This window comes from Typopeltis vanoorti, chromosome 8 (genome assembly GCF_054136105.1).
Source record: "Typopeltis vanoorti isolate ZY-2024b chromosome 8, IOZ_Tvanoo_1.0, whole genome shotgun sequence".
Taxonomy (NCBI): domain Eukaryota; kingdom Metazoa; phylum Arthropoda; class Arachnida; order Uropygi; family Thelyphonidae; genus Typopeltis; species Typopeltis vanoorti.
Genome location: NC_143556.1, coordinates 129,985,614 through 130,013,536, shown reverse-complemented (window position 1 = coordinate 130,013,536; position 27,923 = coordinate 129,985,614). Strand labels below are relative to the sequence as shown.

Here is a 27,923-nt window from a genome sequence, read left to right as displayed (position 1 = left end):
GTTGTTATAGGATCAATGGTGGAGAAGTTCTACAGAGAATAGTGGGAGATCAGGGGAGAACCAGAGGTCATCCCTGGAAACTGTATAAAGAGGGTGTGAGTAGGGGAGTGAGAGGCAGGTTTTTTTCGTGCAGAGTTGCGAGTGATTGGAATGCCTTACCTGAGAGTGTGGTGTCTGCAAGGAGTTTGAATGTGTTTAAGACACGGTATGATGAGATGTGTGTGAGATAAAAGGACCTCCTAGATGAGACTTTGACTCCATGAGGTCTTGTTTAATAATAATAATAATAATTAAGAGGCAGTTCTAGAAAAGAAGAATGTGTATCAAATGCTCCTATCAAATAAGAGAAAAATGTAACCCGAGCTAAGCTCTGTGTAAAAGTAGCTAAACAGTAGTCATAGAAAGACTTAAATAAGAATATAGAAGATTACCCTAACAGCAAGAATTTTCCTTTGTGATTCAACTAAGGAAGTCCACAATTCAATCTGCACACTAAGAAAATATGCCAACTTTCAGAAATATATGATAACCTTAGTAGTTAACAAGTTCATCTAAAGAAGCACACAAGAAAAGATACGTGTCTGTGACAACAGGAAAGTCATCTGTTATCTCGGTGAATCAGATTCAAAGTAGCCACCTGCACTTTCATCTGCATTCAAATGCAGATGAAAGTGCAGGTGAAAGTACAGATGAAAGTGCTTTTTTATGGAGAAGTTTTATGGAAATTTTTTTATTTACCATAAAAAGTCTCTTCAAAAAAGCACTTATACAACTAATTAGCTGTAAATAAAGGAGAATGAAAATAAATACCAATGTGCTGAATTTAAATCCAAATACTACTAATAAAAAAGATAAAATTAGAAAATGGGTAAAATTGGTCGGTGAGGGAATTTTTTTTACTATTTTTTCTGAACTCAGCACCTAAAAATCTATAAGAATCAATTATTACTTCTCTGGCAACTTTTCCATCGCAGGCCTGCGTTATTATTTCATTTAGATAAATATTAAAAAGAGTTGCGAAAAAGAGACATCCCTGTCGGACTCCTTGGTTTATCTCTCTCGTAAATGATAGCTCATGATTTAATCTTATTTGTATTTGATTATTTTCATATATACTTATGATAGCTTTTAGAATATTATTTAGTATCTGTCTTTCCTTTTAATATGTTAAATAAAATGCTCCTTTTAAGTTTGTCAAATGCTTTTTCAAAGTCAATAAATGTAATATGTGTTTCTAAATTGTATTCTCTTCTTTTTTCTGTTATTAATTTTAGGCAGAAGGCCGGTACTATACATGATTGTCCTTTTCTAAATTCATTCTGTACCTCTAAAATAAAGTTTTCAGATTTCTTTATTAGTTTGTTATTTGATATTCTGCTATATATTTTGTAACGGGAATTTAGTATACTTATACCTCTATAGTTTTTTGGGTCATCTCTACTACCTTTTTTAAAGATATGGATCACAATTGCTTTTTCCATTTTATTGGAGGGTTACTAGTTAAATATATTTTATTTAAAAATAATAGGAATCTTTTTTTGAATCTTGTTCCTGCATATTTATATAATTCTGAATCTAACTTATCTTCTCCAGGTGATTTTTCTGTTTCTTTCAGGCGGATTTCTAATTTTTCTTTAGTTATTTCCTTTTCATTTTTGTTAATTGTTTGCCAGTTGTGTTTTTTAAAAAATTTGTCTGTCCACAGTTCTGTGTAGTAATTTAGAAATTCTTCTAATTTCAATTCAGTGTTTAATTTTGTTTTCTTTGGTATCTGCATTTAAGTGTTTCAAAATCTTATATACATTGGGTCTTATTTTATATAAATCATGTTCTAAATTAGAAACAAATTTGTTCCATGATTCTCTGTCTTTTTTCTGACTTCTCTTTTACCTATGGCTTTTATTCTTCATCATCAAATTCCTGCCATGTATCCTCAAGGGGTGTACAGGATATGATAGTACTACATGAAAAAAATTACATTACTAACTTCCTATCTACAATTTTCCTCCAAATCAGTCTGTTTGTCAAGGCTCCAACATTATCAGATCTTCAAGTAGAGGAAATGTTTTACTTGTTCCACAGGTTCTCCATTCACAGCACAGTTCACATTTTCAATGATTCTGCCTATTTTCATTGTCTTTGTCTTTTTATTGCTGACCTTCATACCATATCTATTACAACAGTTATTCAATTTAGTCATGGAATCTTGCAAACTTGTAGCAGATTTATTTAGAAGTATAACATCATTCGCGTAAATCAAAGAGCTGACATTAACATTCCCAATTGTGATATCAGGTTTAATACTACCACTTTCCTTCATAATGTGATCCATATAGATAATGAATAACAGAGGGAATAATGTACATCCTTGTCTGACAGCAGATTTAACATTAACCTATCTTCCTTCAATTCTAACTGCTGACTTACAACTCAAATAAAGACTGTTACACCCTGATAATCAAGAATGAAATAATTTCAGTTATCATGGTGTAACAAGAAAATAAAAATATAACATCTTATGTAAGTAGCTAATACAAAATATTTAAAGACAGAAAATATGCTTGCATCCAAGTAAAATAAATATAGCAGAAATCGTTTAACTTCATAATGAAAAAGGGAATCTTGTTACATAAAAGGATATGAAAAAGATAGGTTAAGTAAAACAAAGAAGATTAGAGATAAGAATTTGTATGTGAGATGCTAGTTTAACACTTGAAAAAAGGAGATTAAAATATTCAAGTAAATTCAAAAAAGGGGGATTTATTTAGTATAGAGGCTAGCTTAAAACAAATGACGATCGCTCAAGGTCAATTCCCGAAGTGAGAGTCGTGTGCAAGGAACCGTAGCATGTTTTGGGCAGAAAAAAACATGACTTTGATTGGTGAGTGAGATCGATTCCAGTGGGGTGGGGTGGGGGGGGGGAGAGAAGAAATTGAAGAAGGTGCCGAGAGGGGCAATGCAGATAAAAGGGTTAGGAAACCCCCCCCCCCTCCACACACACACACACAGGCTTGATTCCTCAGCGTTTCTTCACGAAATTTTCGTATAGGTAACACGGGTTTTCCTGAATGACGGCGCAGGAGTTATCTTTGTCCGACGCAACAAGGAAACAAAGTGTGTGGTATTCGATCCCGTATTGCTATTGCAAGAGACGAGGAATGCCTTATAGTTACAAGAAGGAAGGAATTGTCTATGTATCTCATCATCCAGTACTCGTATCATGGGAAAGAAAATCCCTACAGAAATCTGTGCCCACATGATGAGTTCCATAACGATATAATAGAAGATCCTGTGTATGTCCTTTATTCGAGCAATAAAGGTATAGATCGTGAAAACCAGGGTTCGTCCAAGAAAGGTACTGTAAAATCTTGTATCAATTGAAATCACATATAGTTGCAATCATTGTTAATTACTGGACAGTCGAAGGTATACTAGGATTTTACTACAAATCAGAATAGAATAAGAGTAAAGAAATAGAGTTTATATTATTTGATTAGCATTCATGTGTTAGAGATTTATGTATGCGCATGATATTTCATATGAGAGTGTCTTGAAGGTCAAAAGTATGTATTGGCATAGCGAAAGGATAGTTTAACCTATATTGTTTTGTTTTGTGAGTTAGATAAGGTAAACTGAATATAAACATTAATGTCCAATGGTAATATAGCAATATAGAGCATTCTGACTAGTATAAGGTTAAGTAAAGTGTAAATTTTGTTCCAGGAATACATGTGTGTATTTGTATGTATAAAGCCTGTTAGGAGCGCATGATCACAAATTCGGATATAGGATTTTGCCCTAATACTTGTATTTTGCTTGTGTAATTTGTAATTTTATTCTTGGTATTGAATTGTGCCATGTTTAAGATTTTAAATAAACTATTGTACATTAATAATACAGTTGTCTGAGATTGCTGCCTAATGCACCACTTGAAAAACGTATGAACCTAAACGCGGGGAAATTAATGTGTTAAGTTACGAGATAGAGGGTCACGACTGCTTAATAGTTTCACACTCAAACATATTTTTGTAATTGCTCCTTGTTTTCGAATCATATATCTCAAACTAAATGTCCTGAAAAGCGCAGTATAATATAAATATTAGGGACACTAAGGGGATAAAAAGCTTCATCATCATCATACGTATCAAGGATTTAGGCCTTCTAAGGCCCTGTTCCGGCCTTAGAAGTCATCGTTGAATCGTTTAAGAGGACGTCCTGGTTTTCTTTTTCCTAATGGCTTGTACTTTAAGGCTTGTTTTGGTAATCTTTTTGTTTTCATTCTTTGAATGTGTTCCATCCATTTATGTTTATATTTGTAATATTGTAATTGAAATTGAATTTTGTAATATCTCGTGCATAGTTAAGTTTTGAATAAAGATAAAATAGAGATTCACTTGAAAGTATAAAAGAAAGTTTAACAATCGTAAATAGGGACACAACAAGACTAAGTATTGATTGATATAATGCCCCCTTGATACCATATAACTGTAGCATATTGAATAGCTTCTCTCTTGGCACCTTGTTATATGCCTTTTCCAAATCGACAAAACTTAAATACAGATCTTTGTTATATTCCCATGATTTCTCCACTATTTCTCGAAGATCTAATCCTAACAGCCTCTATTTGGCCTGAATCCAGCTTGTTCACCAAGCTTTTCTTCAACATTTCTTCTCAACCGTTTCTCAAGTATACTTGCATAAATCTTACCAGGAACACTCAGTAGGGAAATACCTCTGTAATTCTCACATTCAGTTTTATTTCCCTTCTTATATATGAGTACTATGAGAGCTCTACTCCAATCATCAGGAATTCATCCCTCTGTCCACGCCTTCTGAACTATGCAGTGCAGCCACTGTAAGACTTTTATACCACCATACTTCAGCATTTCTGGTCGAATATCATCTACTCCTGCTGCCTTTCCACATTTCAAGCCTTTGATGGTTTTTTCTGCTTCAAGTATGGATATGCATTCCTGACTCTATGCCTGTTGAGTGTTTTATACCACTGTGCTATCACTGCTTGTTTCATTTAGCAATTTTTCACAATAATTACTACATACTTCAAGGATATCTTTTTCTCTTGTTTTCATGTCACCTTCATCATCTCTAATTCCTTTTACAACACTCTTTCCTCCATTTCTGGGCTTCTTCAACAACCTCCAGAATATTTTGCTACCTTCTTGATATTTATTTTCTATATTCTTGCCAAAGTCCTCCCATGACTTTTGTTTAGCTAGTTTTACAGAGTGTTTAACTTTCTTACATTGCTCTCTGTATTCTCTAAGAGCACAAGCTGACTTATTTGCCAAGAACTTGATATGCTTTTTTCTTTTCCTTCACTGCCTCTTTAACTTCCTTTGTCCACCTTGGAGTTCTAATTTTTCTATCCTTGCAGACAACCTCACCACATGCTTCTCTGGCTGAATCAATCAAGGTTTTCTTCAAGGCTTCTTGCCACTGAATTTCCAAGCTTTCGTTTGTGTTCTCAAACTCTTTCATTTTTTCTTCAATAATCTTTGTGTATCACTTTGTGTACAGTTCACATCTGAGAGCTGCTCAACTTTTATTCGCTTTAAAACTTTCTTACATGTCATTCTTTTCAATATAAAATTCAATTTTATCCTGCTCAAGACTAAATAGGGATTGCTTCCAATTTCAAATCCTCTGTACATCCTGGTGTCCTGTGCCAGGGATAAAACATCACTATCAACAATAACATAGTCAATGAGACTTTTCTTATTCCTTGCCTCTTCTCTCCATGTGAATTTGTGCACATTTTTATGTTGGAACATGGTGTTAGTAATAACCAGTCCATATCCTGAGCAGAAATGCAACAGGTATTTGCCATTATTATTAGCTTTGCTCTTTTCTCCAAATTTTCCCAAAATATTTTTGTATGTTTGACAATTATTTCCTACTCTGCTGTTTAGATTCCTAACAAGGACAACCTTTTTCATTGTGTCAGTTGCTTTCTCTAAAGCATAGGTTCCCAAAGTACCCCCCCCCCCCCCCAGTGGGCGCTGAAGCCTTCTAGGGGGACTATAATGGGATCAGAAGCATTTTGGGGCGTTCAGGCGGTCTATGGATCGGTGGCTGTTTATAGAAGAAATTAATAATATATATTTAAAAATTAATTATTTTCGTGATTTTGCGATTAGATAATCATTTAAAATTTAAATATTTCATTTTAATTCATCTTATGGCCATCTTACACGATCAATTTTCTATTTCGATTACTTAATCATTTGAAAATTTACCATGTCAGATAGAAATAGATGTCAATTTTCTATGTGAATGAGAAAATAGAGCATGTATATATGTGTGTGTAATAGGTTATGCTTACAGTAGCAAATATATTTGTTATATTTCATTTCAAAATATATATAAAATATATAAAACCACTTTTCTAATTGATGCAATGCAATCTCTTAATTGTATTCCACATTTTCATATTTAAACCATTGTATGAAACTGATCGTCCATTTCTAAGTACAGAATGGATTTAGAAAAGGATGATCATGTATAGACTGATCATCCTTTTGCCTAAAATTAATAATAGAGAAAAGAAGAGAATATAATTTAGAAAAACATATTGCATTTATTGACTTTGAAAAAGCATTTGACAAAGTTAAAAGAAACCTATTATTTAACATATTAAAAGAAAGACAAATACCAAATAATATCCTAAAAGCTATCACAAGTATATATGAAAATAATCAAATACAAATAAGATTAAATCACGAGCTATCATATATGAGAGAGATAAACCAAAGGGTCCTACAGGGATGTCTCCTCTCAGCAACTCTTTTTAATATCTACTTAAATGAAATAATAATAATATGGAATAAAAATTTACATCAAGGAATTAAACTTTCTCCTACAATTAACTTAAACACTCTCCTCTTTGCTGACGACCAAATAATAATTACAAATTCTGAAGATAACTTACAGAAAGCTATTTTAGATCTAAATGAGATATCCAAAGATTATGGTATGATCAACGGAAAAATTAAAAACTATGGCCTTTAAAGGACAAGATCCAGCAAGAACTAAAATAGTAATAGATAACAAGATCTTAGAACAGGTGAATTCATTTAACTACCTAGGATGTGTGGTCACATATTATTATTATTATTATTCCTGATACCTCCAAGGAGTCCGAAGACTCATCGCGGGAGGACACCTACAACTGTCTCTACACCTAACCTCTACTACGAATCATCTCCATCAACGCCATCTACCGCCCACCTCCAATACCACCACAACTAGTAATTTTTTTTGTCTGTAAATTGCGTGTGTTCTGAAGGGCCGATTTGTATGTATGCGGGATGAAAAACCCGAGTTTCCGGGAGAAAAAACCCTGCTACCTCCGTATGGGATCGGCTAACTCACCTTCGATTGAAATCGAAGGTGAGTTAGAATATGAAAATGAAAAAGATATAAACGCAAAATATTTAAAAATAACAAGTGTAATTAACTCTATATTTAAACCAAACCTAGTTCAAAAACAAACCAGGCTAAAAGTATACAATACATTAGCCCTACCAGTCTTAATGTATGGGAACGAAATCTGGACAATAAAACAAAAAGACAAACAAAGATTAATAACAGCGGAAATGAAGTTTATGAGAAAAACTGCAAAGTATACCCTATTTGATCACAAAAGAAACGAAGATGTTATGAAAGAATTAAACCAAGAACCCAGTAATAGAAAAAATTTAAATATAAAAATAATGGATGGAACACGTTCAAAGAATGAAAACAGAAAGATTACCAAAAGAAGCCATAAAGTACAAGTCATTAGGAAAAAGAAAACCAGGACATCCTCTTAAATGATTCAACGATGACTTCTAAGGCCGGAACAGGCCATACTAGGCCTAAATCCTTTTTACTCATGATGATGATGAAACTGTGCATAATGTTATTCGAGCATACATTTTACAATCTTTACATATGGGCTACGTTTCACCAAAATCGGTATAGCAATAACCGTGTTCAAGATAAAGCACATATTGGCCACTTCTTTTTAAAAATTTAACGGTATAGGCAGTAATGTATCATTAGTTGTTATTTACGTTAAAAATATCAAACGGCTTGAATGCGGAAAACTGTTATAATGTGGGAGGCATTACAAAATTTATGTCTTGCAAAGTGGGCGGTGGCCCGAAAAAATTTGTGAACCTATGCTCTAAAGCCTCAAAAAATTCCTCCACTTCTACCTTAGTAGAACATTCTGTGGGACCATTGGCACAAATAAGACTCATTGTCCATTTCCCCAGCCTGATATTTGCCCACATCATTCTACTTGAGACTGCCTGCCATTCAAGAAGATTAGCCTCATATTTATCATTGAATACTAGGCTTTTATTCTTTTATATTCTATTTCATCTTCTAATCTTTTACTGTTTAACCATTTATGTTAGGCTTCTTTTTTTATTTTGATTATTTCTTTGATTGTATCATCCCATATCTTTGGTCTTTCCTAAGTTTTCATTTGCTGCTGTATATAGTATCGCTTTTATATTAAGCCATTCTATTTCTATTTCTTCATTTTGTGTTATTTTATCTAAATATTAGTTAATTCTTTGTTTATATAGCATTGCATATTTGTCATTTAATAATCCAGTTTTATAAACAAATGCAAATTTTCTTTCTGGTCTTGTTATTTGTAGCCATTTAGGTGATGATTTGAATTTTATTTTAATATGGAAGTGGTCACTACTTATTTCATATCCTCTGTGAACTCTAACATGTAAAGAGCTATTGTGAAAGCCAACAATCGACACAAATGACCAGGACTGCTGATAAGCCGCATAATTTTGGTGCACAACAACACTACTCCAGATACTGCCTGCATGCATGACTTTTGAGTGGTTGCACTGTTAATCGTTGGGAAACTCGCCATATCCCCCAACACTATAACCCAGACTTAGCACCTTGAGACTTCCATTTGTTTGGCTCCCTTAAGAAACACCTTTCCAGAAAGCATTTCACAATGGGTGGGGAAGTTCATCAGACAGTTTAGTGTTGGTTGCTGTGTGTGGGCACAGACTTCTCCAGTACTTATTGATAAACTGATCTGTTGTTGGAACAAGCACATCAACAAATTTAGAGACTTTGTGGAGAAGTAGTGCATGTTCACTTATTTCTTGGTGTATAATTTCTTCCTATTATTAAGCATCCTCAAGAAAAAAAAAAACTGTTACCTTCCTTTTTGGAAACCCCCCCCCCCCCTCATCGATTCTGCCATTCTCACTCCATAGCTAACCTCACCCACTTGAGTTTCTCCATTTTGGAGAAACTCAAGTGGTCATTTTTGATATTTACAAGGTATTTGTTAGTTTGACACCATGGCCTTCTTACCAAGTTGCCATCTTACGCATTCCCTCTACCTGTTTCTGAGTGCATTGCCTGCTTCCTTTCCAGTCATTCACCACAAGTCATGGTTTTCTTACATCAGATATTTTATTCAGTGCTGTGGAATACCCATGGCTCTGTGCTTTCATTGACACTCTTCTATACATCAGTGATGCCCACTTTCTGACATCCAGTCCTGTTTATAGTTTAGCTCATGATAGTACTATCCATTCCTCTTATTCATTTTCAACACCTTGTAGTATCCATATAATTCAGACTTCAAGGTCTTCTATAACCAAATTCCTTAAGCACTATCTCCTTGCCATTCTAAAGTGTCAATAAAAAATTATTCTTCTCTCATTCTCCTTTTCTGATCATCCATGCCTCACTTCCATAAATCAGAACTGGTCTTGCCATTGCTTTATAAGCTCTAATCAGAGTATGTTTTATTACCTTCGAGGGTTTAAAAACTTGATTTATAATATTTCCTGTACAACATTAAAAAATAATAATAATGAAGTCTGAAAAATTGATTTAGTTAATATTGAAATTTACTCAGAGAACTAAAACACCTTCAACTGAGGAAAGGAAAAATAAATATAGAACTTTGAAATTATTGAAATATTTTATATATATTCTGTACATAACCAAATCATACTGTATTTAATATATCTGTATTTTATTTAGCGCTTATTTTATCTCCAAGTGAGGAATGGCATTCTCAGTGATGAAATATACTGTCCACCTGAAACATCAGTTCTTCTAGCATCATATGCAGTCCAAGCCAAGTATGGAGATTATTCTTCAGAACGTTACATATCTGGATCTTTATCTAATGAGAGATTGCTTCCTCAAAGGTAATAACAACATGATCAACTAATTTGTCAATGAACATGTTCATATACACAGAAAATTGTGAATTTAGAGGCTTTATGCTTGAGCAGTTTTGTTATAAAACTACACAATCTCAGTTCTATATGCTTTCAAAAATAGATTTAAATAAGTAAATTTTGACTGATTTAAAAACAGTGCATGCTACTGTTTTTAAACAGTGGAATAGTATTGAGAGTAAATATGTATCTGGTCATCCCAAAAGTAATGTCGTTTTTAGCATTAAGTTTGAAAGGATATAAAAGATAAATCTACCAACTCTCTACCAAATCTACCAACGCTCTACCAACATTGTGAAAGCCTCATAGTATGATTTCCATGGAATTCAGGAGGTTTGGAGACAAAAAAGTTGAATAGGCTGTTTCAGTGCCTCTGATGTATCGTATTTTGTCATTTATGAAATGTTGCAAACTTCGAAATATGTGGTAATCTGAAGGTACAAGATCAGGAGAATACAGAGGATGTGGAAACTTTTCCCACCTGAGTTTCTTATCTTGGTACAGGTGATTCTTGCATTATGAGGGTGTGCATATCAACTCCCTTTTGATTGATCAGAGAACACCTCTTTTCTTTAAGTTTTTCATTCAGTCAATCGAGTTGTTCACAATATACTTCAGCTGTGATTGTTTAGTTTTGTGGCAAAAGTTCAAAGTGTATAATACCAGTCATATCCCACCAAATGCTTAACAAAATCTTCTGAGGGTGGAGGTCTCGTTTTGGGCTGAGGTTTAGCCTGTTCCCCTGAATGAACCCACTGCCTACGGCACTCAACATTCTTGTAAAGTACCCACTTTTCATCACCACTTATTGTTACATTATTGCTACATTCATGACTACATGACTCAAAAACAGAGATTGAACTTCTTGAGAATGAAGAGCTGTGCAGATGTTGACACGCTCTCGTCAATTGTTGTTCATGAGGAACCCACTTGCCAGGCTTAGACACAATTCCAAATTATTGCAAATGCCAATGGATGGTTGATGACAATGAATTAAGATCTTTTGCTAAATCTTCAACAGTTTTGCATTAAATCTTTAACAGTTGCATTGTCATTTCTTTCAATAGCAGCTTCTATATTATCATCAAGAGAAACAGGGCACCTGGAGTGAGGGGAACCTTTCAAGATAAAGCTCCCTTGTCAAAATTTTTGGAACCATTGCTGGCACATTCACACTTTCAAAACATTATTGCCATACACTTCTAGCACATTTTTTACAGTGTTAGCAGCATTGTTGCCTTTTTTGAACTCATAAAGAATATGCTTAATGTGCTCTTCAGTGACCTCCATAGTAATAAAGAGTTATTTATGATGTTCTTGCAAAGGAATGAGGCCACCTCAGCTTAGTGACACTTATAAAGTTTTAAAAATTCATATTTAGACAAGCTGAGACACATTTGAACAACTACAGCATAAAAAAAATGACATTACTTTTAGGATGACTTGATATAAATATGTGAACAATCATTAATAAGCCATGTGAGAATGGGAAATGTAAAGGAAAGAACAAGTGTGAGTAAATATACTTTAATTACTGGCAAATGAATTATTAATAATTAACATTTGTGATATTACATGTGTTGCTGGATAGAGTGAATAGCATGTAATCCTGTAAATTTTAGACATGCACATGTACATTTATGATAGCATTAAAAAAATAGGGGTGCTTAAAGGTCAAAGCTGTATAACTGAGAGGAGACCTCCACGTAGCCTTTAAAGGAATGCAGAGAACTGACCAGGGCTTTTGACCTAATGTCCAATCCTCACCCTCCCGTGGTGCACCCTGTTGGGTATCTACTTTGATACTGAACGAATGAGGATGGGCTGCCAATTTGGGATTTAACTGACCAAATTGTATTCTTATTGGTTTAAACCAATATACAAAATTATAGTACAACACGACAAAATTTCATGCCGGCTGGGGCGTCGCCCGGTTAAACAAGGCCCCCATTTTTTTCGCCAGGGAACAAGGACGAACAGCGAAAAGTCAGCTACTGAAACAAACCCGAAAACACACTCCAACTCAATATCACCAGAGTTCAAGATCGGTACTATCGACATAAGAAGCCTGAATGGCAAAGAAATGGAGCTAGCTGAGGAATTAGATAAGTACCAGATCGATATAATAGGGATGACTGAAACAAAAAAAAGACAAACTGGTGAGACCTTTCTGAGTAATAAATACAAAATGTTATATTCAGGCAATGACAATCAAGGAAAAGGAGTAGCCATAATATTCAACACTAATACGAGGCTAATCTTGAATGGCAGGCAGTCTCAAGTAGGGTGATATGAGCAAATATCAAAATGGGGAACTGGACAATGAGACTTATTTGTACCTATAGTCCCATAGAAGGCTCTACTGAGGTAGAAATGGAAGAATTTTTTGAGACTCTAGAGAAAGCTACTGACACAATGAAAAGGAAAAGTTGGTCCTTGTCGGTGATCTAAATAGCAGAGTAGGAAGTGATTGTGACACATACAAAAATATTTTGGGAAAATTTGGAGAAAACAGCAAAGCTAATAATAATGGCAAATATCCGTTGGATTTCTGCTCAGGACATGGACTGGTTATTACTAATACCATGTTCCAACATAAAAATGTGCACAAATTCACATGGAGAGAAGAGGCAAGGAATAAGAAAAGTCTCATTGACTGTTATTGTTGATAGTGATGTTTTCTCCCTGGTGCAGGACACCAGGGTGTATTAGAGGATTTGAAATTGGAAGTGATCATTATTTAGTTTTGAGCAGGAAAAATTGAATTTCATATTGAAAAGAATAACATGTAAGAAAGTTTTAAAGCGAATAAACATTGAGCAGTTCTCAGATGTGAACTGTAGACTAAAATATACAAAGATTATTGAAGAAAAAATGAAAGAGTTTGAGAACACAAACCACACCTTGGAAATTCAGTGGCAAGCCTTGAAGAAAACCCTGATTGATTCAGCCAGAGAGGCATGTGGTGAGGTTGTCTGCAAGGATAGAAAAATTAGAATTCCATGGTGGACACAGGAAGTTAAAGAGGCAGTGAAGGAAAAGAAGAAAGCGTATCAAAAGTTCTTGGCAAATAAGTCAGCTTGTGCTATTAGAGAATACAGAGACAAATGTAAGAAAGTTAAACATTGTGTAAAACTAGCTAAACAAAAGTCATGGGAGGACTTTGGCAAGAATATAGAAAATAAATATCAAGAAGGTAGCAAAATATTCTGGAGGTTGTTGAAGAAGCTCAGAAATGGAGGAAAGAGTATTGTAAAAGGAATTAGAGATGATAAAGGTGACATGAAAACAAGAGAAAAAGATATCCTTGAAGTATGTAGTAATTATTGTGAAAAATTGCTAAACGAAACAAGTTGTGATAGCACAGTTGTATAAAACACGCAACACAGGCATATAGTCAGGAATACATATAGATACTTGAAGTAGAAAAAGCCATCAAAAGCCTGAAATGTGGAAAGGCAGCAGGAGTTGATGATATTCGACCAGAAATGCTGAAGTATGGTGGTATAAGAGTCTTACAGTGGCTGCACTGCATAGTTCAGAAGGCGTGGACAGAGGGATGAATTCCTGATGATTGGAGTAGAGCTCTCATAGTACCCATATATAAGAAGGGAAATAAAACTGAATGTGAGAATTACAGAAGTATTTCCCTACTGAGTGTTCCTGGTAAGATGTATGCAAGTATACTTGAGAAACAGCTGAGAAGAATTGTTGAAGAAAAGCTGGTGAAGAACAAGCTGGATTCAGGCCAAATAGAGGCTGTCAGGATCAGATCCTCACTTTATGACAAATAGTCGAGAAATCATGGGAATATAACAAAGATCTGTATTTAAGTTTTGTTGATCTAGAAAACGGCATATGACAAGGTGCCAAGAGAGAAACTATTCAATGCGCTACAGTTATATGGTGTCAATGGGGCATTATAAAGAGCAATACTTTGTCTTTATTTGAGTTGTAAATCAGCAGTTAGAATTGAAGGAAGTACAGGAAGATGGTTTAATATTAAATCTGGTGTGAGACAAGGATGTACATTATCCCCTATTTTATTCATTATCTATATGGGTCATATTATGAAGGAAAGTGGTATTAAACCTGATATCAAAATTGGAGATGTTAATTATCAGCTCTCTTTGCTTTATGCAGGTGATGTTATACTTATAAAATAAATCTGCTACAAGTCTGCAAGATTCTCTACTAAATTGAATAACTGTTGTAATAGATGTATGAAGGTCAGCAATAAAAATTCAAAGACAATGAAAATAGGCAGAATCGTTAAAAATGTCAATTGCATTGTGAACAGAGAACTTGTGGAACAAGAAACATTTCAGCTACTTAGGCACGGGTTTTAGTGAAGATGGTAAATTAAATTTGGAAATAGACAACAGAATCAAGAAAGCTGTTATGGTAGGAAGTCAATTGAATAAATTCATATGTAGTAAGAGAGAAATTCAGAACACTAAATTAGCTGTATACAAGACAGTGTTCAAACCAGTTTTAACTTATGGATCTGAGAGCTGGGTCAGAAGTAAAACACTTGACCAAAGACTAGCGACTGCAGATATGAGAGTCCTGAGAAAGATTAGAGGTGTGAACAGATGGCATCAATGGCAATATCGTATTAAAAACGATGATATTAGGAAAGAACTTGACATTTGCCAGCATCTAGGAATGCGTTAGCAGAGCTAATATCAGGTGGTATGGTCACTTAAACAGAATGGGCGAGGAAAGATATTAGCAAAACAAGTGTTCTCTGCAAGGTTGGCAGCAAAATGACCGAGAGGAAGACCAAGATATAGGTGGGTTGATACGGTACAAAGTGCCTTAAACGATAGAAATATAAGATCTGATTATATTCGAGTCTTGACAAGTAACAGACTGATTTGGAGGAAAATTGTAGATAGGAAGTTAGTAATGATATAAATTTTTCATGTAGTACTATCATATCTTGTATACCCCTTGAGGGTACATAGCAGGAATTTGATGATGATTAAAAAAATAAAAAATTGAGGAGTGGGAAAGAGAGTTGTTTGTAAAGTAAAATAACTAACTAATATTAAATGGCTGCTAGGTACAGTAAATAACTATCGGGAGAGGCTAATCCAATGAAGTAATGTTCATCAGGTGATTCATTTAGGCATGGCTGGAAGGGCTCCAGAAATACAACTTAGATCTACTAGCCAGAAAAAAAGTTTACTTGCCCAAGTACTATCTTATATAAATATTGTTATAGGTGATTAAACAACACACATTATTTTCACAAAACAGAGTAATACATTTTTCAATTCTTACTGTACATTATATGTAATTATAATTACATATAATTACATTATATGTAATTATACTGAAGTATGATTTCTTTTAAGATAGGTTTAAATTATGCATCACTGCTTGATTTGTGCTTTCTTTTGTTTATTGTTCATAATAAAGGGTGAATTATATAAATTATCTGTGAACGATAATTTTAACTGGGAAGACAGTAAAATTCATGAAAACAAGTAGGTGTCACTCAATGTGGAGCCAGACTCATTTTTCACAATTTACTCAGTCAGATGATCCAGTCTTGATTTGGATTTGCAAGATAATTGTATTTTTTAAATAAGTGTTAAAAAGAATCTGCATTATGTATAATTTTCATGCATTTAATTACACTATGCTAATTTACGTTGTGAGCTGTGAAAATTGGCCTAGGATAATACTATATTACATTTGTGCACATCTGCTTAAGGGGCAAAGGTGTTCGAAGAATAAGATATATAGATGTGCTGCAGTATTTAATTAGATTGTGCCAATTTTAATTTTATTGTAATTGTTGCTCTTGTTGATGAAAATATATTGTAAAAAAAGTACAATTATTATTTTTTTAAAGAATAGATTGTCTATTATTAGACTGTGTCGATTGTAGTGGTGTCATGTAGTTGAAGGATTAAGCAAGGAAGATGGTGAGTTGTAGTGTAGTGTTCTCTTCTACAGCGAGTTCTTGGATCCCTTGGAGGCTTTACATAATTATAATAATTACATATATCATGCATATACTGTATATACCTTTCAAGTTAATACTAAACTAAATTAATGAATTGATTTGATTAAAAATTTCTTTATTGGAAATGATAACTGCAATTTAATTTAAATGCATATACGATATGAAAAACTTATCTATTTTCTGTTTCACGTAAAGCAGTGTAACTATAACATGTAATGACTGGTTATATTTATCTCTCCATGACTGAAACGAAAACCAGAAGTGTGTTGAGTATGCGTGGAGTAAAAAGAACCTTGTAATATTACTCTGAGTGAAATGAGGAGATTTTTGGAACTCGAAAGCAGATATCTATGAAGTCTTAAATATCGAAAGAAAAACTTTCATAAGTTATCAATTATGTTGCAACAATGATAACAGAACCACCATTGGGGATGGGGGGAGATACAGCAGGTCGAATGTTTAATTACTATGAAAAAACTAACAGTCTTTCTCATATAGAAAGAAAAATAAAGTTCTGAACGTTAAAGGAAATAAAAAAGAGAAGAAAGTGGAGATGATTGGTATACTTATGATCTTTAGAGCAAAGCACAAATGCTTCAACAATTCTTTAAAAGCGACCATTGTAGATTTTGAATTAAGGATTTCAGATCCAAATGTTTTATCTCCAACTCTCTGAAAATAAAACTTTTCTAATAAATTCGTTGGGAGCTACCATGATAAATTAACTCGAGAGTGAATCAGATGTTTAAGTGCAAATTATGGGAAAGAAATATTTTTGCATTTAGAACAAGGCTAATAATTCACTCACTACTTGCCTATGGCAAGTGGGTAAGTGGATTTCTGGATCCCTGTTGACAGGAATGCATGTGGTTTGACAGAACTTAAATTGGAAGGACTGCCTTTCTCTATCTAAGATATATGAAAGTCTTATTCTAATCATACATCATGAATTTTTTTAATAGCCCATGGTAGTTGAACCCATAGCCTGTTGGTTGGAGAACAGATATGCTAACCACTTGTCCATCTAGGCCAAGTCTAGGCAATAAGACCCAACATCGGATGCTTCTACATAGCAGGAAAGACTCTCACCTTGTGTGTAGCATTATTAATGTTTAGTTTTCTACAAATTACTTATTTATTGTAATTGGCACTGGTCACTTGCTCCAATTTCTAAATATAGAAATTGGGGCAAGTGACCAGTTTCAGTTCCAATTACCTGTTTAATTTTTCCTTTCCATGAAAAATAACATAAGTCTGTGGTGTAGATGCAATGTATTGGCAGATTAGCACAGTGAGTGCAGGCTGAACAATTATTATGGGGGACTTGGAGACATAGATTGGAGGGAGGAAAGGAGGTATGGCAAAATGAAAGTGGAATTTATACAGTTGCTGAGGAATAATTACATGAAGCAACATGTTGTACACGGGACAAGGAGTTTGAGGAATAATGAGGGATTTGGATCTGATAATAACATCAGAAGATATATCCATAATCAAGGTAGTTACTCCACTCCAATCGGGGAGAATGACCATGCTGATTTGTTCTGGGAAATTGCCAAACATGTGGAATTCCCTATCAAGAAAAAGGTTAAACTATTAAGCTAGTAATTATGACAGACTAAGGACTTCTCTTGGAGCAATGCCATGGCTTGAGAAGCTACATAGAAAGAATGTCCAGTAGTTCATGGGAAGTGGTCAGAGATTATTAGAGATAAGGAGTATCAGACTGCATACCCAAGGGCAGGAGGATAAACTAAGTTGGAATTAAGTGGATGGGTAGGGATATAAAGCAAGAGCTGGAAAATAAAAAAAAAAAAATCAGCTAATGCCATTTTATTCCCATATAGAGAGGAGGCCAGGCTGTTTTAGCCCTATCTAGCTTTTGGAGACTGATTCAGCAGTTCAATCTCCACTAGTAGTGAATCAGAGAAAGCTGGCCCCAGGCTATCACTAATTAAGCAGCATGCAGTGAAGAGACAGCCAACAAATGCTGTCATCTCATGGTATCTAATCCTAACACAATATATTTTTAATGTCTGATAATAGCGTGGGTTCTACAGTCAATTTTCTTTAGTTTACGGGACGAAAAACCCGAGTTTCCAGAAGAAAAACATGCTTGCCCGTGCCAGAGATTGACTAACTCGGGAATCAGTCAAAAAAAAGCTTAGAAAAAGTTAGATTCTAGTCGGCGACTAGAATTGAACTCACTTTGGGCAGTTTAGCACTGAGGAGTGTAAACACCACTTCCACTGAGCTACACAGGAGCTAATAAAAAGAAAACATTGTGGAGGAAATGTGAAGAAAAAAGTGATCAGCATACTCATGATCAGTACAAAGTGCAAGCAAGAAAGGCCAAATCAGATTATGAGACAAAATTTGCTAAGCAGGCCAAAGTAAACCCAAAAGAGTTTTTTTGTTATGCTGCAAGTAAGAGGAAAATGACTGTGGTAGGATGACTTTAAGCATTGCTCATAGTAGGAAGTGGCAGAGGCAAAAGAAATAGTTCAGTTGATGAGTGATAATTTTACAAAGATGTATCAGCCAAGTGGAGATTTTACAGTTGCTGATATTATAGATACATGTCACAATTGAGATAAATGAAGAGGAGGTGTTCAGCATATTAAAAAATATGAATAAACACAGCAGTCGGACTGGATAGCATGTCAGCTCATGTTCTGCGTGAATGTGCAAGAGAATTGGCATTGCCTCTGATGAAGCTGTTCAATCTAAGTTTCAACTCTCCCAGGGTTCCATGTGAGTTGAAAGAGGGTAAGATAGTTCCGTTACATAAAGGTGGCTCCAAGACAGAGGTATACACCTGTAGACCAATTACTATATCAGGAGTGGTTGTTAAAGTGTTGGAAAAGTTGGTTAATGGTAAAATCCTACATTGGCTGGATAGGGATGCGATACTGTATAGTGTGCAGCTCAGTTATTTAAAGGGCAGTTCCTGTCTTAGTAATTTATTCACATTTTATAATAAAGTGACAGCAGAATTGGATAGCAGATTGGTCCCCTGGTCTTGTGCCTTGACTAGTGGCAAACCAATCTCCAGTCTCACCTGCTATTCTGATTTTTGCTTGTGCTTGGCTGTTTATATCTTTCAGCAGGTGGATCAATTTATTGTCCACACCATAAGATTCCAAGACAGCCCATGTTATATTTTGGTCAATATTATGAAATGCTTTTTGGAAGTTAACGAAACAGCAATATATCTTTTTGTTCTTTCTTCGAGCTATCTCTGCTATTAGTCTTAGTGCGAGTATTTGTTGCACTGTACTTCTATCTTGTCGAAATCCGGCTTACTCATCCGGAAGATTTGCCTCCATATGCCCCTTCAGGCGCTCTGTTAGTATTTTCATCAGCACTTTGCCAAGATGACTCATTAATGCAGTAGTTCTGTAATAGGTGCATTCTAAAGCACTGCCTTTCTTATGAAGAACAACCAAGACCGATTTTTTCCACTCTTTGGGAGGTATACCCTGATCTCCATATTTCATTACATAGCTTATGTATTTCTTTTGCAACTGATTCTCCCGCATATTTTAGTATCTCGCCTATTATGTTGTCATTTCCAGGACTCTTGTTGTTCTTGAGATGTTTTATAGCTTATTCACCTCTTCTTCCAAGATGTCATTTTCAATGATCTCTGCTGGTGGAGAGATTGCTTTTAGTTCTTTGATTACTTCTGTTGCAGTATCATTTAGTTTATTTTTATATAGTTTGCTGCAATATCTTGTCCATCTATGTATGATTTCTATCTTGTCCATCAATACTTTACCATTTTCATCTTCGACTGCTACTGATCTTGTTTGCCACTTCCTATTGACATTTCTTATAAGTTTGTAGACCTCTCTAGTTTTGTGTTCTCCATGGTACTGTTCAATGTCTTTGCATTGGTCCTCCAACCATTTGGCTTTATCAGATCTTGCTGCTTTCCGTACTTCATTGCATTTTTGACGGTATAACTCATCTGCTGCCTCTGAATTATCTCTTTTAAGTTTTAGTTCTCTCTTTACCAATTTTAGGGTTTCCTGAGTTATCCATTTCTTGTTGATCTTTTCTCTTTCAGGAATTACTTCCTCTACTGCTTTTTCTAGCAGTGTAGTTCAGTCTTTCTGCTCTTGTATTTATATTTTATTTTTCACTTGGGATCTTAAGCTTAGTTTCCAATATGTTTTGATATGCTGTTCTGAGCCTGTCTTCATTTGGTTTTTAGATGTCTCTAGCTTTTTGGAACTTTCCTTTTTACTTCTGTTTCAGTTTTAGTCTTATATTCTCAATCACTAAGCTGAGACCGAATCATTATCAGCTTCTTGGAATGATCTGCACTGTTGAACTGAGGATCTCCATTTCTGGTCTATTAATATCAGGTTGATCATATTCCTGTGTTTGCCATCGAAGGAGCGCCATGTCCATTTACGACAATCTTTTTGTTGGAATTTGGTATTGCAAATCATCAGGTTGTTATCCGTGGCAAATTTCAGAAGCATCTTTCCACGTTCATTTCTTTCTCCTTATCCAAATTTTCCCATAATCTTTTCCCATCCTGTGTTATTTTTGCCAATCTTTGTATTCCAGTCTCCTCCAATGATGAGTATATCCTGCTTCGGTACCTCATCAATTACTAGTTGTAGATCCCTGTAAAATCTCTCAATATTTTCATCTGCACTCTCTGCAGTGGGTGCATATATTTGAATGGTTGTGATATTAAATGGTTGGGCACTGAATCTTGCAACCATTATTCTTTCACTAACTGGTTTGTATCCTATCATTGCCTGACAGGCCTTGTTACTTAGCAGGAAACCTACTCCTGCTTCATGCTTATTTTCATTTCCTGACCAGAGAACTCTTCCACCATTTGATTCTCCTGACAATGTCCATCTCATTTCTGAAATACCCAATATCACATCTGTTTTCTTCTTGAAGCAACTGCAATTTTCCAGTTGCCCAGAGTGTACAGACATTCCATGTGCCAACTGATGATCCATCCTTTACAGGCCTGAGTTTGTTTTCAGTAACTTATTTTTCGATCCAATCCTGATTACTCCAGTGGGGACACGAACCTTGTATGACCGCGCGACGTCCGAGCCGGCATGAGTCTTTTTTCTTGTACTTTGGCATCAGATTTCAATTGTGTTTTTTTTTTTTTTTTACTGTCAGCACATCGACACTTCTCTGACAAACCCTTAGTTTTCCTTGAAGAGTTTGGGAGAGAATCAGAAGGAGCATATAGATTTAGATGTAGGGTGCTCTAAGGTCGCCTTGACGCAGTACTGTCATTGGACTTCTGTGGCATTTTATAGCGTTACTGGAGTTGCCTACTAACCTACCAAGTCTTGTTAGTATTGCTGCTTCTTGTCCGGGACTGCTTATTGGCTATTCGCAGTTAGCCACCATCTCTGGTGGCCATTCCCCGATCCGCAACCTGGGGACCCGTCTGGTGGCATGTAGCTTTGCCTCTCGGGGAAAGACCCCAGACTGGATTTTTGACAGAATACCACATGGAAAACTTTTATACAAAAGTTGGGGAGGGGTGACAGACAGACACCAGAGAGTTATATATGGTGGAGAGGAATCTAGATGAATGAGGGTGCCTAGTTTAAGAAGGGATATTCATTTGTTTGCTGATGAGGCAAAACTGGGGAGAGCAATAGTTGATAAAGGTGATGTTCGATATTCTGCAGGATGATTTAAATAAATTGGCATGTGAGTAAAAGGATAATGATTGTTAATTTAATGTTGAAAAATGCAAGATTATGCACTTAAGGTTGAAAAGGTTGCATACAGTGTATCATATTGATGGTACTGGATTGCAGGAAATTGATGAGGCTATGGACTCCGGATAATGCTGGACAGAGAATTGAAGTTTAGAGATCATATTGGAAAAGTTGGTAAAATGACTCAAAGGATTACTTAGATGTTGTAAAACATGATAGAAACTTTTAAGCTAGTAAAGAGGATTTATATAATTGATGCAAAGGAAATTTTTAAATATGTGACAAATGCTCAGAAAACTAGGTGCCATCCATGGAAGCTGTGTCAGAGTGTGGTTAGTAAGAATGTACAGACTAGATTTTTTTTCATGGAAAGTAATGAAAGAGTGGAATGGATTGCCAGAATTAGTTGTGAATTCCCTGACAGTGAATGAGTTTAAGGAGAGGAATGATGGAATTTGTGTGTGTAATTAGTCAGTTTGGGTCTTCCATGATGAGTCTCTGAACTCTATGGAGATATTGTATAATGATAAATAATAATTTGAATAACTCGGATATGTTGCGGAGGAGAGAGGAATGTGTTTAAAAGTCAAGGGTTTCTGTTAGTGGTACGTTGACAGAAATAATATCAAAGCTAATACTATTTGTTCCCTTGATACAGCCCTTTTGCCAGAACTTAGTTTTCTTCAACACATTTTCTAGTCAGTGGCTATGACCCCTATAAAATAGACAAAATATTGCATGTCATCATCTTGCACATGATCACAACAAAACTATTCTCATTCCCTATATCTAGGATCCATCAGTAAAGATGGTTAAGTTCATCGTGAATATATCTTCATGCCACTTTCAAACTAGTAACCTTCATCTCTTCTCCAGAGAATCAGTCCTCTTATACATTTTGAAGTATATAAGGTTCCATGTGGAACTTGTCCTACTTGGGACAGACTTCTAGATCTTTTAACAGCTGTGTTGAAGTACATCAAAACTGCATTTGTGATCATTTCTTTTTTATTTATCACTTGCCCTACAGAGGATGCCTTGATACGTCGTTAGTTCTTTTCGGTTAAAATTTGATTTTTTCTCAACAATCTAATTTCATTACTGTGTGTCTTGTAATTTGTGCTCTAGTTTGAAATCCAGCAAATGTCTTCATCATCGTCATCAAATTCCTGATATATACCATCAAGGGGTGTACAGGATATGATAGTACTACATGAAAAATTACATCATTACTAACTTCCTAACTACAATTTTCCTCCAAATCAGCCTGTTACCTGTCAAGACCCCAATATTATCAGATCTTATATTTCTATCTTGTAAGGCACTTTTTACCATATTAATCCACCTATATCTTGGTCTTCTTCTGGGTCTTTTTCCTGCCAACCTGGCAGAAAAGACTTGTTTTGCTAATCTTTCCTCTCCCATTCTGTTTGAGTGACATACCACATTAGATTAGCTATGGTAACGCATTCCTGGATGCTGACAATGTCAAGTTCTTTCCTCATTTCCAATATGATATTGTCATTGATGCCATCTGTTCATGCCCCTAATCTTTCTTAGCACTCTCATATCTGTGGTCTTTAGCCTTTGCTCAAGTGTTTTACTTCTGACCCAGCTCTCAGATCCATAAGTTAAAATTCGCTTCAATAAATGTCTTGTATACAGCTAATTTAGTGTTTTGGCTAATTTCTCTTTTATTCCATATAAATTTATTCAATTGACTTTCTACCATACCAGCTTTGTTGATTCTGTTGTCTATTTTCATATTTAATTTACCATCTTTACTAAAAATCGTGCTTAAGTAGTTGAAATGTTTTACTTGTTCTATAGGTTCTCCATTCACAATGCAGTTGATATTTTCAATGTTTCTGCCTATTTTCATTGTCTTTGTCTTGTTATTGCTGATCTTCATACCATATCTATTACAACAGTTATTCAATTTAGTCAGGGGATCTTCTAGATTTGTAGTGGATTTATTTAGAAGTATAACATCATCTGCATAAAGCAAAGAGCTGATATTACACCCTCTGTCCAAAAAGAAACTGAAACTTCTATTTCGAAAATAGAAGGAACTAGTGGTGCAACTTATTTTATCTTTTTGTTATTGAAAGCAGCAACCTTCATTAGTGTTGTGTCAACTCTTTATGACATTTGTTTCATTAGAAGCTGAGTTATAGTGCCAAGAGTGACAGTGTGTTTTGACGAATGGTCGTCGTCACGATATTCATTCCATATGCGACGAATTCTTGCTATCAATCGCTTCAAAACTTCGAGATAAAACTCACCGTTGACTGTTTGGGCAGGCGGAACGAATTCTTTGTGGATAATGCCTTCCGAATCGTAGAAACAAATCAGCATTGTCTTTACTTTTGACTTCCAAGCGACTTTTTTTTGGATGCCTCTCTACTGGTGGCCTCCACTCAGCACTCTGACGCTTTGTTTTGGGATCATACTCAAAAAAACAAACTCCGTCACTAGTAACGATCATTTCAAGGAAGTATCAGTCCTTACGAGTGGTTTTAATGAGGACCTTGCAGTGTTCAATTCGATACATTTTTTGGTTGTCGATCAACTTGTGGGGAACAAATCGCAAATTCAATTTACAAAGCCCCAAACTCTTAGTCAAAATGTTATGCACAGTTGATTTTGGAATCCCCAATTCATCTTCAGTCTCATGGATGATTTCGGGTTTTCTTTGATGAAATCAACTTTTTGGATGTTAACTTTGCTCAGTCCAGTTTTTGGGACGGCCTGCATTTTCGTCGTCCTCAAGCGTCTCACAACCACTTTGAAATCGCTTAAACCACTCGCAAACTTGAGTACGGGATAAGCATTCAGCACCATATGCTTTTTGAAGCATTTGATGCATTTCGGTAAAACTTTTACTGAGGTTAACACAAAAGTCAATTGCAGCTCTGTTTGAAACTCATTTTCTGACCATTCGTCAAAACACACTATCACTCTTGGCACTCTAACTCGACTTCTAATGAAACAAATGCCATAAACAGTCGACACAGCATTAATGAAGGTTGCTGCTTTCGACAACAAAAAGATACAACAGGTGGCACCACTAGTTTCTTCTATTTACGAAATGTTCGGTTTCTTTTTGGACAGAGGATGTAACATCTCCTATTTTGACATCAGGTTTAATACCACTTTCCTTCTAGTAGCAAGCCTCAACACTTTCTTAGCCAATGGCTATAACCCCAAAAAAATCCAAAAAATACTAAAACCTGTAAACCACAACCCCCTTCCCCACCTCCACAATAAAGATTACACCAAGTCTATCACCATCCCCTACATCCAGGGCACCTCTGAGAAAATAACCAATATCCTCAAAAAATATGACCTTACTTCCTGTTACAGACCATATAAAAAGTTGGCATCCCTTATCCGCTCTACCAAAGACCAACCACTTCCCCTAGACCTACCTGGTGTATACCAGGTCCCTTGCAGCTGCAAATTGTCCTACTTTGGCTAAACAGGCAGAACAACAAATATCAGGATTTCAGAACACCAAGATTACATCCAGTTTCACCAGTACAGCCGCTCTGGGCTGGCAGACCATGCCTTAGATACCCAACATAAAATTTGTTGGAAGAAAACAAAAATAATTCATCGCAGCAAGCTTAAATACAAAAGATTATTCAAAGAATCTTCAGCAGCTCTAAAAAACGTTCCTAACCTCAACAAATTTGGGTGCATGAAACTGCCCCAAATTTGGGAGACTTTCATTATGAGAACTTCAGCCCAACTGCCAAGACTACCAAATTAGTCTGCCAGAGGGCACCATTAGGACTTTAGGAACAATATTAGTTTCTTGCTTTCTTCCTCATTTGCTTTGTGTTAGTTCCTGAGTGCACATACCATATCTTTATGTTCCTGAAGATGGCAATGTGACGTTGCCGAAATATAGAAGTTATTCATTAAAGTTACCTTTAATTAATATACTTTATATGCATTGTTAATTCCGTAAACTAATTACCACTTTCCTTCATAATATGATCCATATAGATAATGATGGGGGATAATGTACATAGTTGTCTGACACCAGATTTAACATAAACCATCTTCCTGTACTTCCTTCAATTCTAACTGCTGACTTACAATTCTAACAGAGACTATGTATCGCTTGATATGATGTCCCATTTACACCATATAACTAGTGTTTCGAATAGCTTCTCTCTTGGCACCTTGTCATATGCCTTTTCCAAATCGATAAAACTTAAATACAGATCTTTGTTATATTCCCATGATTTCTCAGCTATCTGTCGTAAAGTGAAAATCTGATCCTGACAATCTCTATTTGGCCTGTATCCAGCTTGTTCTTCACCAAGCTTCTCTTCCACAATCCTCAACAATTTCTCAAGTATAATTGCATATATCTTATCAGGAACACTTAGTAGAGAAATACCTCTGTAATTTTCGCATTCAGTTTTATTTCCCTTTTTATATATGGGTACTATGAGAGCTCTACTCATATCATCTGGAATTCATCCCTCTGTCCAGGTCTTCTGAACTGTGCTGTGCAGCCACTGTAAGACTTTTATACCTCCATAGTTGAGCATTTCTGGTTGAACATTATCTACTCCTGCTGCCTTTCCACATTTCAGGCTTTTGATGGCTTTTTCTACTTCTAGTATGGATGTGTATTCTTGACTGGTCAGTGTTTTTTACCACTGTGCTGTCATCACTACTTGTTTCATTTAGCAATGTTTCGAAGTAATTACTCCATACATCAAGGATATCTTTTTCTCCTGCTTTCATGTCACCTTTATCATCTCTAATTCCTTTCACAGCACTATTTCCTCCATTTCTGAGCTTCTTCAACAACTTCAAAAATATCTTGCCACGTCTTTATATTTATTTTCTATATTCTTGCCTAAGTCCTCCCATGACTTTTGTTTAGTTAGTTTTACACAGTGTTTAACTTTCATACATTTGTCTCTGTATTCTCTAAGTGCACAAGCTGACTTATTTGCCAGGAACTTTTGATATGCTTTCTTCTTTTCTTTCACTGCTTCTTTGACTTCCTGTGTCCACCATGGAGTTCTAATTTTTCTATCCTTACAGACAACCTCACCACATGCTTCTCTGGCTTCTTCAGGGATTGCCACTGAATCAGCAAGGTTTGGTTCCTGTTCTCAAACTCTTTCATTTTTTCTTCAATAATCTTTGTATATTTTAGTCTACAGTTCACATCTGAGAGCTGCTCAACTTTTATTTCTTTAAAACTTTCTTACGTGTTATTCTTTTCAATATGAAATTCAATTTTATCCTGCTCAAGACTGTATGGTGATCACATCCATTAAATGTTAGTAATGGAAATTATGTTCTTCTTTTGTTTATACTGTCAAGCAGTATAATGAATAACCAACACCTAGCCTGTCATTATCTTCATGTACTTTCCCATTATATACCTTTAAATTGTGTACTTGATATAATTTAACAAAAATGTATATGTTTATTTTTGAAAAAATCTCTTAAATTTGATTGTTCACATTATTATTACCCATTAAATGAATACTATATTAGATTGTCTATTTTAAATATTTCTGTATTTTAGAGTAATGGACCAACATAAACTGTCTAAAGAGCAGTGGGAAGAAAGAATAACCAACTGGTGGGCAGAGCATAAAGGGATGCCTAGGTAAATATATTTTCTGCAAATTAATTTTCATTAAATACTTAATGAGCTTTCCTTACCTCTCCTTGGATTTATCCAAATATTGGACATTCTCTACTCTTTCTCTTTACAGTGATATATCAAGTTGCTTAGCATTACCATGACAGAAATATATTTCTTATATCATGTCCTATAAACTTTGGATTTGGATTACCTGCTCTAGCAGTCAGACATAATTCTTTCAAACTACTAAAATGGAATTAAATCAAAACCAAGTAATATTAGGAATGTAATCTGGTATGGATGCTTAGAAGTTATCAGTTATGTTGATGTTTAGAAGGGAAAATAAG

At 35.2% G+C, this 27,923-nt stretch overlaps 1 protein-coding gene across 2 annotated transcripts in view; it reads left to right on the top strand.

The window, feature by feature from the left end:
* LOC150104351 (moesin/ezrin/radixin homolog 1-like) overlaps positions 1 to 27,923 on the top strand; it is a 341,827-nt gene that overhangs the window by 120,306 nt on the left and 193,598 nt on the right. For both annotated transcript variants that reach the window (XM_090396937.1, XM_090396936.1), the window contains 2 exons: positions 10,045 to 10,214; positions 27,514 to 27,597. In XM_090396937.1, the coding sequence (XP_090253063.1) occupies positions 10,045 to 10,214; positions 27,514 to 27,597 (254 nt within the window). The remainder of the gene's footprint in view (positions 1 to 10,044; positions 10,215 to 27,513; positions 27,598 to 27,923) is intronic.